Below are 13,377 nucleotides of genomic sequence, written 5' to 3'. Positions count from 1 at the left end.
TTTACATTATAATCCTGTGGAGTAAACCATGTTTTCAAAAAAGTCCTGAGAGATCTCAAAAGACGCTCTCGGCTGCTTTTTGGAATAAAAACGCTGTTTGTTTTTTTTTTTTTACTACAAAAGTGCCCTAGTCAACTTTTTCTTGTCAAGAAAGACACAAAGTGTGAACATAGCCTTAGTACAAAATGCAGCATGTGTAGTTTTTAGGTATTAGCTAAATCACAACTGATAGTATCAGCTTCTCTTCATGTTCAAGTTATCTCAGGCTGTTCTCACGAACCATTCGTACATACAGGTACGAAAAGTATTGCACTGTAATTCGTGCATACTCCACGTATTTATTGCTGTATGCACCACATTGGCTGCTGCTGTATAAGAAGGAGTGGCCCTGGGTGGATTATAAAACACAGCGCTTTAAAACCAGGGAGCCGAGTTCGCCTCCAGTGGAAAACAAAAGACTTTCATGTTTTCATCCAAACCACGATCTTTTCCCTAAACCTAACTAGTGGTTTTGTCGCCGCACGATGCTCACTTTTTTTCACCTAAACTCAAATGCCACAAACCCTGAAAGGGCCGTCATCTCACGTTCTTTTCCTTAATTCATAGTAATTACTTGGCTGGTATTCCAATAGTTATAAAGCTACAAATCACCTACAAAATTCCATCTTATGCACTTTTATTTTGGTACATTTTCATTAGTTCTTCTTTATGTTCTGCTTCTTGTTATTTTTGTTATACAAACCATGTAAAGGTGTGTTTCAAAAGCATGCAAAGTCAACTTTTGCTACATATTCGAGAAATTAACAGCTGGACTTTTGTGCAGTCTGTAGCCGAGTTTTCATCCAAATTTGGTGCAAATTCTGAACAAACGCAAATTACGGCATGTTTCCATCCATTGCTGTTATGTGAAAATCAGGAGTTTGCAGCATAAACCGCTGGTGGCGCTAATTCTACAGTCGGGAAGCCATTAAACTCTTGCAGAAGAAAAGGGCGAAGATTAATAATTAACAGCACGCCAGTCAAATTCAAACGATTAAAAAAACAAAAACAGGTGACTTTGCCTCAATTCCCATCACCTACAGTAAAGAGCCAATACAAGTTTACTGATGTCCACCTGACTTTAAAAGCAATCATTGCGAGTGTTACCGTTCTGTGATGCTTCAAAACAAGTTTCAGGTGAGTTGTAATAAAGTGTTGGCATAGAAATGGCAATTTCTTTTAGAGCTGCGACTATGAGAAGAAAGTCCATTCTGCTGATCGACCTCAGCCTGCGAACGTTGGCCGACAAAGTCCCATCTGGGTCCAACAGTTTACATGCAAACACTCATGTCTGTTGACAGCAGAGACAGCCAGGAATGTGGAAGATGGCAAACAAAAACATGTTTCAGATTTGATTCTTCGGGGACATGTGGTGAGTGAACTGCCTGGGTTTGTGTCAGCTTCACCTCTCTATGTTTATAACGGGGGGAAGAGACGCGGTCACGTTTTCCCATCTGTGTGACAAAAGGAACTGAAGTGTGTGTGAAGACGTGCTGAATCCAGCTGTGTTTAGTTAGGTAGAGGTTGAGACTCCTACAGAGTTTGTTAATGTACTGATTTTTTGTATCAGTGTGTGTGTCTGCTTTAGCATCGTGGGACTCTTCTCCTCTACTTATCTCCTCTTTCTGCTCCTTCAAAAAAAGAGTCCAGAGATAGAACATCCAGCAGACAGAGGCAGCTGTACTAACTCCTGTCTGATACAATCTGACGCCCAACCCATCCTGCAGGTGAGGCCCCAGGCTCCGGATCAAAAGCAGCAAAAGTGACATCTTCCTGTATTCACTTTTAATTGTGTTTATCTTTAAATGAACCGCCACATGAGAGATTCAAAATGAGATTCAAAATATACCACACACAAAAACATAATTGCACATCCGAAAGAGCAAGGCGAGGCGACTGCTGAAAAGAAATGTCATAAATGATAGTTTGGATTTGTGTGTGTGTGTGTGTGTGTGTGTGTGTGTGTGTGTGTGTGTAAATGTCATAAATAACTGTGCTGTCATCATCGCATCGAATTACAAGAGCCTATAAAATCAGTAATAACAAGTTTTGTACATTCCTGCACGTGTTTGCCCTTTGTGTGTGTGTGTGTGTGTGTGTGTGTGTGTGTGTGTGTGTGTGTGTGTGTGTGTGTGTGTCTGTGTCTGTGTGCAATAGATCACCCACAAGGTGTCTAATTCCTGAGAAGACAGAACCCAGTGACACCTTCCCTCTGGCATTTTTCCACTGTATGTACTTCATTTCTATATTCTCATGCTTTCATTTTGTTTGAGCTGTGTGGCTAGGACTGCAATTAAGATGAGCTGAATGAAGAGCGTCACCTAAATGCCCCAAAACAAAGTGCATAAAAAAATTCTGTAATATTCTGCCAAACTTCAAAATAAAAGTACTTCAAAATGTCATTTTACAAAACATGTTTGAAGTAATTTAATATTTGTATTGTATTAATAATCCTATAATGTTTATCTTCTACATATAATGTACTCAAATGGGTCTTGCACCTTGTTATTACTCCTCATGTATAACATCATCTTGGTGTTTTAATCTGTGATTTTTTTATGATTATTAAACTGTTACAAAGAATTAAAGATGTCATCTTTGAAAGCTGTAAAACATCTTTAACATCAATTGTAAACTGTCACCAACCAGCTTAGAATCCCAGAATGACATCGTTGACCGTTTGTCCACTTACTAGCTCTTTATGTAGCTTTCAATCGCCTCTAACAGTCCTCTTCAGGAGATGGAGTTAAGTTAAGACTGGTTTGGTCAAACTGCTGTTTCCAAAGTCATTAAATAAATGCTATTTTAAATGAAAAATACACTAACTGACAAAATATAACAAAAACACATATAAACATAACAGCAGCTGGCTGCAGAGATATGTTTTAACTACATTATGTTTCATTCCTACAATCAACTTTCTGAGAAAATAGCTGCACGAGATAATGCTCTCGCTTTAACTCTGGATCATAGCGGTACCTAAAGCAGCCATGTGAGGGTGGTAGTGCGCACTGGAAACTGAGATGATGCAGCAAAAGCTCCCTGGATACTTTTCAGGAAGATGAATTGTCTGTTTTATATTAGTTTTAGTTCAAACTTTTACCCTGAACAGGAAACAGAGAATTGACTTGCTTTTCTTTTGCTGTACTTTTCTGTGTTTTTTTTTTTTTTTTTACCTTCAACCTTTATGTATTTGATGTTAAAAAAGTTAAAAAAAAAAAAGTTATAGGATTCAAAAAGGGGTGTAAGAAGCTGAGAGTGGTTCAACACACACACACACACACACACACCTGCTTGGCATTTTATCACGCTCTCCCTTCTTTTGAGTCTAAATATGGTGATGGTCTTTGTTTAGGCTCTCTCTTAAAACACACACACACACACACACACACACACACACACACACACACACACCTGACACTTAGCTGGCTCATCCCCTCACCAGACACAGAGAGTCTAGTCTAGGAAAGGTCAAAGGTCACAGCCAACACAAAGCCAGGGTAGACCAGAAGGTCAGGGGCACTGGATCACAGAGCCAGAGAGACAGGCCGAAATGTGTGTGTGTGTGTGTGTGTGTGTGTGTGTGTGTGTGTGTGTGTGTGTGTGTGTGCGCGCGCGTGTTTATTTAAGGTAACGCTCCGTTACATTTTGGTTGCCTGTCGTAGCGTCATATCCCCTCTGTGTGACGCTACGCTACCCCTATGTGTCAGCGTTGTCTGCCAGAAGCTGTCATTAACTGACTTGTTATCCAGTTTTAAGCCACATTTTTACGACACACTTTTTAGATCTTGGTGATTTTTTAACTACAGATTTTAACCGGATGAAGGATTTTAGTCATCGGACATCAGGACCCCCCCACCCCCACCCCCCCTCTCTCTCTGTCTATCTCTCTCTCTCTGCCTCTCTCTCTGTCTGTCTGTCTCTCTCTCTCTCTCTCTGTCTGTGTCTCTCTCTCTTTCTGTCTGTCTGTCTCTCTCTCTCTCTCTCTGTCTCTCTCTCTGTCTGTCTGTCTCTCTCTCTCTCTCTCTCTCTCTCTCTCTCTCTCTCTGTCTGTCGGCTCTCTCTGTCTCTCTATCTCTCTCTCTCTCTCTCCCTCTCTACCTGCTTCAGGATTAAAGAAAAGGAATTCAGGAGCGGCGGTACGCAGTCTTTCATCGAGAGGCCCCTGCAGAGGGTTTCCCTCATTTTCTTATCTTGCCATCCCACCGAGACACACACCCACTATCGCTTTACCCTCATCCTACTTTAACAGGGGCGGCTGCTGCACTCTCTCTTTTCCTCTCTATTCATCCTTTATTCCTGCCTCTCCTTTGTCGTCTGGGCATGTGAGAGAGACTCTTTCTGTCTGTCCCTCTCACATTTACATACAGTGGTTCAAGAAGTATTCAGATCCTTAGTAAGTAAGTAAAAGTACTAGTGGCATGAAAAGAAAAGACTCAAGTAAAGTACAAGTACCTCAACATTTGCAGTACAGTACTGGAGTAAATGTACTTAGTTACATTCCACCACTGCGTACATACTTATTTTGCTAATGGCTTCGTGTCAACACCTCTTTCTTTTTTTCAGCTAATCACGGTGTTTGTTCCGTTCTAACACTTGATTGATGAGTTGATGAATTGTTATTTAGTCATTCATCAATCAGCAAAGCTAATTATTTTCTATTTTCAGCTTCTCATATGTGAGGATTTGCTGCTTCTCTCGGTTTCATATCATTGTCAGCGCGACTGTCTTCACATTTTTTAGATTACAGCTTTAGTGCATAACTTTTTGATATTAATGAACGTCCGTTACATTCAAGCCATTGCCAAATGAGTTGCTACAAAGCTAATTAAGACTTTTAATTAATTAAGACGGAAGGCTTGTATCATGTGGACGCGCCGACAGTTTTGCTGTCATTACTTAGAATTCCTCATTGGGGCGACAGGAACTACGCACTACAGCTCTGAAGTTAACTTCATTTAGAAATACGCACATTGTGAGCACAGTTTAATCTCACGGTATGATTGTACGACTGCAGCTCATTATTTTAACAGAATGAGCTGCAGACAAATGGCTGAAAAATATTCCTCTATTTATATAAACTGTGCAAAACAACAGATCTGTCCTCAAATCAAAAGTGCAACTGAAATTGTATTTTATCTTACATAAAAAAAAAAATTATAATAATAAGATGTTTAAAACAAATCCCTCATCAAAATAACTCAATAAATAGAAATACATCTCCTCAAATAAATAAGATAAGAAGACGTAGTGACGTCTGAAGTCAAACAAATAAAATAAGTAGATTACGCCATAGGACGTTCATTTTTCATCTCAACCGGTTGTAATCTTTAAACATATATATTGATTTTTCACGATGCATCGTCACATCCCTAATATGTCTTCTCTCCGACTAGTGAAAAGAAAACATCCAAAATACATATTTAGGTGTTACATCTCGGTACGTCTCTATTCTCCTAAAGTAATTCTCCTGTAATCATCACTTCGTATGTTTTGGTACACCATAATCTCAACTGGATTTGTAGGCCGTTATATTGTTGGCTAGTTTCATTCATAATAACACATCAAATTTTATAAACTACATGTGTTTTGTGTGCAAACATCTTAATGTGTAAAGTAACTAGTAACTAAAGCTGTCAGATTAATGTAGTGGAGTAAAAAGTACAATATTTCTCTCTGAAATGTAGCGGAGTAGAAGTAGAAAGTGGCATTAAAAGAAAAGACTCAAGTAAAGTACAAGTACCTCAACATTTGTACAGTACTTGAGTAAATGTACTTAGTTACATTCCACCACTGGATATTTCCATTGTTATTCCTGCTGTTTGTCCTGTACAGATGTTTTGGCTCCAACAGACAGTTGGTAAAACGGCACCAATAACTCTGGAGGGCATTGCACACTGCTGGAACATTACTGTTACTTCTAGAAGAGGAGGAGAGCAGGACCGACATGCCGAGACATACAAATAGGAATGGAAGACGTTTCCACCGGCCAATAAATGTCTCATCATGAAACACGACATCACGTAACAATGGGTGGAACAAACACACCTTGTGTCTACTGTGTGTTAAAGGTGCAGTAGGTAAGCCTTATAAAACTAACTTTCTGTCATATTTGCTGAAACCTATGTTTGAGTAGAACTACATGAAGCAGGTAATTTAAAAAAAATCCAGCTCCTCTGGCACCACCTATAGCCTGTAGTGCGATTTGTAAAAATCCACAGCTCCCTGTTCAGATGCACCAATCAGGGCCGGGGGGGGGTGTCTAACTGCGTGTCAATCACTGCTCATGCACACACATTCATTCTCCCTTGTGGGGAGAGGGGCTTAGGAGACCGTTTTGGGCTTTAGCGGAAAGAGGGAGAGGGACTGAGAAGTTGTTGATGTTCACATTTTTTGGCTAAGTCCTGGATCTTCGCAATCCTACCTACAGCACCTTTAAAGAGCTCGTTTGAATCACTGTATCACAAAGATAGATCTTGTGTAGTGGGGGGATATGACGTCAAACACAGCATAGACACAATCCAGACGTTGTGTGTTGGTTTTAGTTGGGTTTCATTATTAAAAGCCAAAGGGGCTTCGGTTTAACTTAAGTGTTTGAAAGCTTGTGTGTGTAAAGTTTGACTTCCCTGGCTTTAATATCTGTGTCATGTTGGATCCATTAAGTCCAATAACATCCACTTTAAGTTGGGTAAACCCCCCGTGGGTCAAAGGGCAGAGTTAGGGATGACAGGATGGCGCGTGCTTGTGTGTGCTTGTGTGTGTGTGTGTGTGTGTGTGTGTGTGTGTGTGTGTGTGTGTGTGTGTGTGCGTGTGTGTGTGTGTTCAACACACATTCTAAGTTGCAAAGGAGTCAGGAAGTGTGTCAATGCGAAACAGAGAGGGAGGACTTCCTAATTTTGTCAAGCTGCCGGCGCGGTCAGCCCAACATTTTCTGTGTCCAGCTGGAGTCAAAAGCCTCATCCAATCATAGTGTCTCTGCTGCAAAATCTAGTTCAATCATTGTAGTTTAACTCTCATGTTGCCCTCGGGTCAAATTTGACCCGTTTTCAAATTTTCTATATCAGAAATTTGGGTTTTCTTTCAATCAAATTGTCAAAAAAAATCAACGTGGATGGTTCTATACAACACTCTTCACAAGTAAAATAAGTGATCCGTTCACTACTTTAATTTAATTTGAGTGTTTTATTAAATTTTATAGCATTTGAAAAAGAACTGGTGACAAAAACGTCGTAAAAAGTGACAAAAACGTCGGGAAAAGTGTCGAAAAAGACGACCGACACGTGGAATAAAAAGTTTTAATTTTAAATTTCGACCCAGAAAATGGGAAGACAACACAAGGGTTAAAATGGTGAATCCTATCATATTTAAGTGATTGAAGTATATCGTTACATCCCTAGTAAAGACATATCGCTCACGGAGCCTCTGCAGCCTAATATCTAATACTTTGCCTGAAAAAGATACAGCTAAAAGACTGTCAAAATTATAATTTAGATAAGAAAATCTTATCGTGAATAGTATCGTTAATGGTGAGTTAAGTGTATCGTTACATCCCTACAGGAGGATGTTTAGATCACTGATTGAACGCTTCTTCTGATATTGTTCTTATCTTGTATCTAAGAAGCAGCGCGGCTTAAGGACATTGAAGGGAGCAAAGCTGCAGATGCCGGACGGACGGACGGACAGACAGACAGACAGACAGACAGATAGACAGATAGACAGATAGATAGATAGATACTGTACTGATCCCCAAGGGGAAATTCAAGGTCCCTGTAGCTTAAAGACATCACACACAACATACACATACATCATAAACAGGATGATAAAATAACAAATCCACATGAATAATATGGACAATAAAAGAAAAGATACTAAATAGAAAAATCCACATGAATGTACTAAGGGATGTATAAGCATGAGATGCTTGCAGTGACAGGGCAGGGACTGACCCTGTGATTCAGTATGTATGGTAAGGTGCTCTATGAGAGTGGGTATCATGGTGGTAGTGCAAATAAGTCCAATAGTGCAAGGATAAAGTCTAGAGACCTGCATTAAATATGGACAATATAAGAGAATAATGTAGACATAGTAATATAAAAACTATATAGCAGTGCAAGGATAAAGTAAAAAAAAAAAAAAAAGACAGCATTAAATATGGGCATTATAAGGGAATAAAGTAGACAGTAGGATAGACACAAATCAACAGTCAATATTAGAGGTTTGAGGTAATAGGGTTACTTCAGCGCTGTTAACAGCTATGATCGAGAACAACGCCTCGCCTCACCGACTTGGGAGTGCAAAAGTAAAACTGAAAAGAGACAAATAAGCACCTAAACACGTAAACGTCTCAGTAATACAGCGGTGGCTGTGTCACTTAGGCCGAGCAGGAGGCCTGCACGCGGGCAGGTAGTATTACCTGGGATATACATATCTATATATATCATTTACCTACAGGTAGCTGGGTCCTCACTATGTTATTTACCTAAACTGGCGAACAGCGGGCCGGCAGTAAGTGCAGGCTTCTGTGTCAGACAGTAATTGTTGTTTGGATAACGGCTGAAAGAGACCGAGCTACAGTGTGAAGCTTACAGTTAGTCTGGTTTTAGACACATGTGAACACACACACACACAGCTCTCAGCTGTTTGTTTTTTTTACCACATTACTTGCATAAACGCAGACTTTAACTACTGTTTTTTTCAACCTGGACCCTATTTTCCTATGTTTTTGTGTCTAAGTGACTGATGGGAACAACAATCTTTGATATTGGTCCAGTATTAAGCGAGATCGCTGCAGTCGACAGCGGCGAAACAAGCTACAATGTAAGTTAACACGGCAATTGTCCAGCTTGTATTTACCTTCACAAAAGTGCTCGTTTTGCCGATGTGTCTGACAACATTATGGAAAGAATTTCTAAGGTGGTTGACCTTTCTGTTAAAGAGTAAGATCCTTTTTTTAAAACATAAAAACATCCGCAAAATTGTGTTTGCTAAAGCCACCAGACTCCATGTAAATAAACAGTGATTTGAGCATCGTAAAACACACTTCATTCAAAGTCGACAGAAACTAAATAAAACTATGAAAAGCCGTTTTGGGTCGTCTTTCCATTTGTGATGTTTTGATTATGCAGAAAGTTTTAAACAATACAGGAGAATACTAAATAATCCAAATAAAAATGAACAACTTTTGCACCATAAATTGATGCAGAAAACACCCAAATAGTTGCAGAGAAATTCACCAGAAAGCAGGAAAGGAAGTGTTTGACCGCTTTAAATGTTCTGGGGGCAGTTCCTCAGACCCCCAGGTTATTGTGCCCCCCCCCCCTTCCCCCAATCCCCCCAATCCCCATGTGGAAACAACACCTACGCCCTTGCTAGACTGGGTCCCACAGATGAGACAAGACTCACCCTGCTGCCTTTCTCCGGGTTGCATCGGCATCCTGCGCCGCAGTCCCGGCCTCCACACGGCTCGTCAGACTTCCCCACACCCTGCAGGAATTAAAATTAAAAAAAAAAACAGACGGCGATTACAAAACAATGCTTTGGAAACATATGGAGGCAAATTGCCGTACAAGTGCATTTTGGTGTTAGAATGTCACACATTCCCTTCGTTTGAGCGAGACTTCGCCGCATAATTGCAAAATGTAGCTGTCTGAGTCTTTGTTTAAATCCCTTCATGAATAAAAGAAACAAATCAAACAAAGGGACAGAAAACAGAGGCAGAGGAGCACATATACAGAGATTTAGGTAACACCTCCATGAGTCATGTGTCGATGTGAGGAATAGTTGCGTCAGTGAGAAGTTAGCAGATTTACAGGGATTTGAACAGGATTTAGGGAAATGGCTCCAGCTTTAGTCAGTGCTGATTATTTAAAAGGCAGAATTATGTAACAAACATAACAGTGTACAGTGAAGGTTCCCTTTTGTGTTTTAGCCTTTATTTGTGTGACCGCGGTCTGTTCCCTCCGGCTCTTTTCTTTGATCAGAAACAGAGATACAAACCAGCTTTAACTACAACCAGAGTCAAGCCTCTTAACAAAGAATAAAGCCATTGATACCAGAAGCAGCATCAGCCCCGGGGATACCCTTTAGGACTCTTTTTTTGACTCCTTTCATGATGTCACTGTGACCTGGGAAACGTTTGTTTTCTCAGCCAGGGCGACCAGGAGTGAAAGGCTTCATCTTCGGCGAGTTTAAAAAAAAAAAAAAAAAAAACAATACACAAGGCGAAAGTGGATGAGTTAAATGGCATCACACAGCGGGAGGATAGAGGGTAAAGGAGGAAGTTGTTAATGCAGCCATGTGGATCCTTATAAAAGGCTAGATAATTGATCCATTAATTAAGAAATTGTTGTTTCCAAGATCATGAATTAAATCTGAAACTCAAATTTTAAGCCCGAAATGGACGAGAAGGCCTTTAAAGGATAACTACTTTTTTCAACCTGGACCCTATTTTCCTATGTTTTTGTGTCTAAGGGCGTTTTCACACATGAAAGTCCGAACCAAGGTCCGGACCAAGGTTCATGTTTTTGTTACATTGTATACATTTGATCTGGTAAGTTTTGCTTTCACACTGCAGTTATGCAAGCGCACTAAAGATCTATACGTGACAAAACTACGTCCTGCCGTCATCACATGTTGTTGTGATGTTGAGAAGCAAGACACGGGAACTTTCTGGAGAATTTATTCAGAGACAAACGGAAACCTACACTGTACATTTACTACCACTTAACAAATAAACTGCTGATGTATTCTCTGCTCTGATAGCCGACAGCTGTCTGCTCTGAGCGCATTCACCGTCACACACACTCTCATGTAGCCTCCACACTAAGCACCAAGTTATTCCTTAAAGGAGCTATTCCCCGGTCTTGTAACACAAGGAGAGCCTGCCAGAGCTTCTTGTATTTGGTCCGAAAGTCCGAACCATCCAAAAAATGCTTTCACACTGTAAACGAACCGGACCATGGTTCAGTTTGGTCCGGACCGAGACCACCTCTTTTGGTCGGACCAAAATTTGGTCTTTTGATCCGGACCGTGGTCCGGGGGAGGTTTCACACCTCTAATTTTGGTTCGGATCAAACTGAAAAGTCCGGACCAAATGAGGTATGTGTGAAAACGCCCTAAGTGACTGATGGGAACAACAACCTCTTACATTGGTCCAGCATTAAGCGAGATCGCTGCAGTCGGCAGCGGCGAAACAAGCTACAATGTAAGTTAACAGGGCAGTTGTCCAGCTTGTATTTACCTTTTGCTCGTTTTGCCACTGACAGACTCAGATTAATATTCTAAGTCTCTGACAACATTATGGAAAGGATCCCTTCAGAGACCCATAAAACCTCGAGACCTTTCTGTTTAACCAGAAACAGCTCTGAAGTCGCTAGCACTAAACCCACCAGACTCCATTTAAAAAAACAATACTTTTAGCATGTATAGAGCCATCATATTTTCACATGTAAATCGGTAAACTGTGTGTTTATTTCAACCAAAACTAAAGTTGTGATGGTTGGAAAAGTGGAAAGACGACCCAAAACGGCTTTTCCCAGTTTTATTTTGTTTCTGTCGACTTTGAATGAAGTGTATTTTACGATGCTAAAATTAATGTTTATTTACATGGAGTCTGGTCGGTTTAGCGAACGCAATTTTGCTTAAAAAAAGGATCTTACTCTTTAACAGAAAGGTCGACCTCCTTAGAAATCCTTTTCATAATGTTGTCAGACACTTTGAATATTAATCTGAACCTGTCAGCGGCAAAATTAGCACTTTTGTGAAGGTAACTACGAGCTGGACAATTGCCCTGTTAACTTACATTGTAGCTTGTTTCGCCGCTGTCGACTGCAGCGATCTCTCTTAATACTGGACCAATGTCAAAGATTGTTGTTCCCATCAGTCACTTAGACACAAAAACATAGAAAAAAAAATGTAGTTACCCTTTAAGTGCTCAGAAAAAAAACTGTAAATGTGAACACCTGTAATGACGAGTTAAAGGCCTTTATACATAAATAACACTTGCAAAGATTGGACCATAACAGGAAAACAGACTTTCCATGATTTATATCTTAAACTCTTGAGACACTGCATGTGATTATGTTTGTAATTTAAATGGTTAAAATGGGCCTCAACATATTTGGCATACTTCTCGGCCGTGGAAACAGAAGTTTGGAGCTTTCAACCGCATCTTAAGTTCTTCCTCAAGCTAAGTTCACACTACACGACTTTCAAAGTTGTCAGATCGCTGTACTGTTTACACCACACAACTCTGCTCTTTTGTAATCAGGAGTTTTGAAGTCATGTTGTTGGTTGTCATGACGACACAGAGTCACACACTACAAGATCCTTAACCGGGAGGAATCCCCGATGAGTCTGTCTGGTCTCCAAACTATGGTTTGTCATGAAAACACGCACGAAAACTTACACAGGAAATATTACCACGGGCCAAAAATATGTTCCAAAAATAGCTGTCCACCAGAAACAAGCGCTCCAAGTTGTCGGTGTGCTGACAAAACAAAAAGGATGAAGAAAAAAAGGTTTAAAGGGTGTTGTCGTTGGCACACGTGTTCAAAAAGTAGCCCGTTCTCACACATCTTTACTATTTATAGCCTGTTTCTTCTAGGTGCAACAACAACTTTGGTCTGTGTTGCCACAAATTAGTCGTTCTTAGTGGATGAGGTTTGCGCAGTTGTCATGAAGATATGTTGCTACATAAGTGGACATTAAGTTAGAATCTTTTTTTGTCAGAGAACTTGTTTCAGATGCATTTTTATTCTAGGTAACAAAATGGCATTTTTCCAAAAAGCAATCTTCACTCTGCACTAAAACCTTCGGTTTCCTTCTATTTCTGCAGGTTTACATCCTCATCCGTCCCAATCGTATGCACAGTAAACAAACTCACACACCTTCAGTGGCTCATAAACTCCAAGCAAACGACAGATTAACCTTTTCTAGTTTCAGGGTGACATTCCTGAGATATCTACCAAACATCACGCAGCGCTTTCAGAGGTCATAAGCAGCGCAAAAGAGAGCTTTTATAAGCTGACGTATGGGTGGCATAAGCTCGTATATATGAGCCTCTTAAAACTTCAAAACGCCAAAAGCCATCTATCCACTCGATGGACCACATGCTGAGCGGAGATATATGTGCGTTATCTGTCTTCTATATATCTGTGTGTTTCTACATGTCAAATACGGACACTTGATGTAAATACATAATTAACACGCTTAATCACCTTGGAGCAAATGTCTCATATGAGGCCATAGTTTAGGGGTCTATTTGGGGAGGGGGGGGGTCAAACTCAAAGCCCATGGCTGGCATTTCTATGTGATTAGTGGATGAAATGGTGCTGGTGG

General features: G+C 40.3%; 1 protein-coding gene across 1 annotated transcript in view; it reads right to left on the bottom strand.

The window, feature by feature from the left end:
- The window catches only part of col4a6 (collagen, type IV, alpha 6), a 165,369-nt gene that overhangs the window by 59,424 nt on the left and 92,568 nt on the right, over positions 1-13,377 (bottom strand). Inside the window, exon 4 of the mRNA XM_035993640.1 lies at positions 9,442-9,522. Coding sequence (XP_035849533.1) covers positions 9,442-9,522 — 81 coding nt within the window. The remainder of the gene's footprint in view (positions 1-9,441; positions 9,523-13,377) is intronic.

Source organism: Sander lucioperca, chromosome 17, assembly GCF_008315115.2.
Source record: "Sander lucioperca isolate FBNREF2018 chromosome 17, SLUC_FBN_1.2, whole genome shotgun sequence".
NCBI classification, from domain to species: domain Eukaryota; kingdom Metazoa; phylum Chordata; class Actinopteri; order Perciformes; family Percidae; genus Sander; species Sander lucioperca.
The sequence above is the reverse complement of the archived record's forward strand: the minus strand, read 5'-3'. Positions and strand labels throughout refer to the sequence as shown.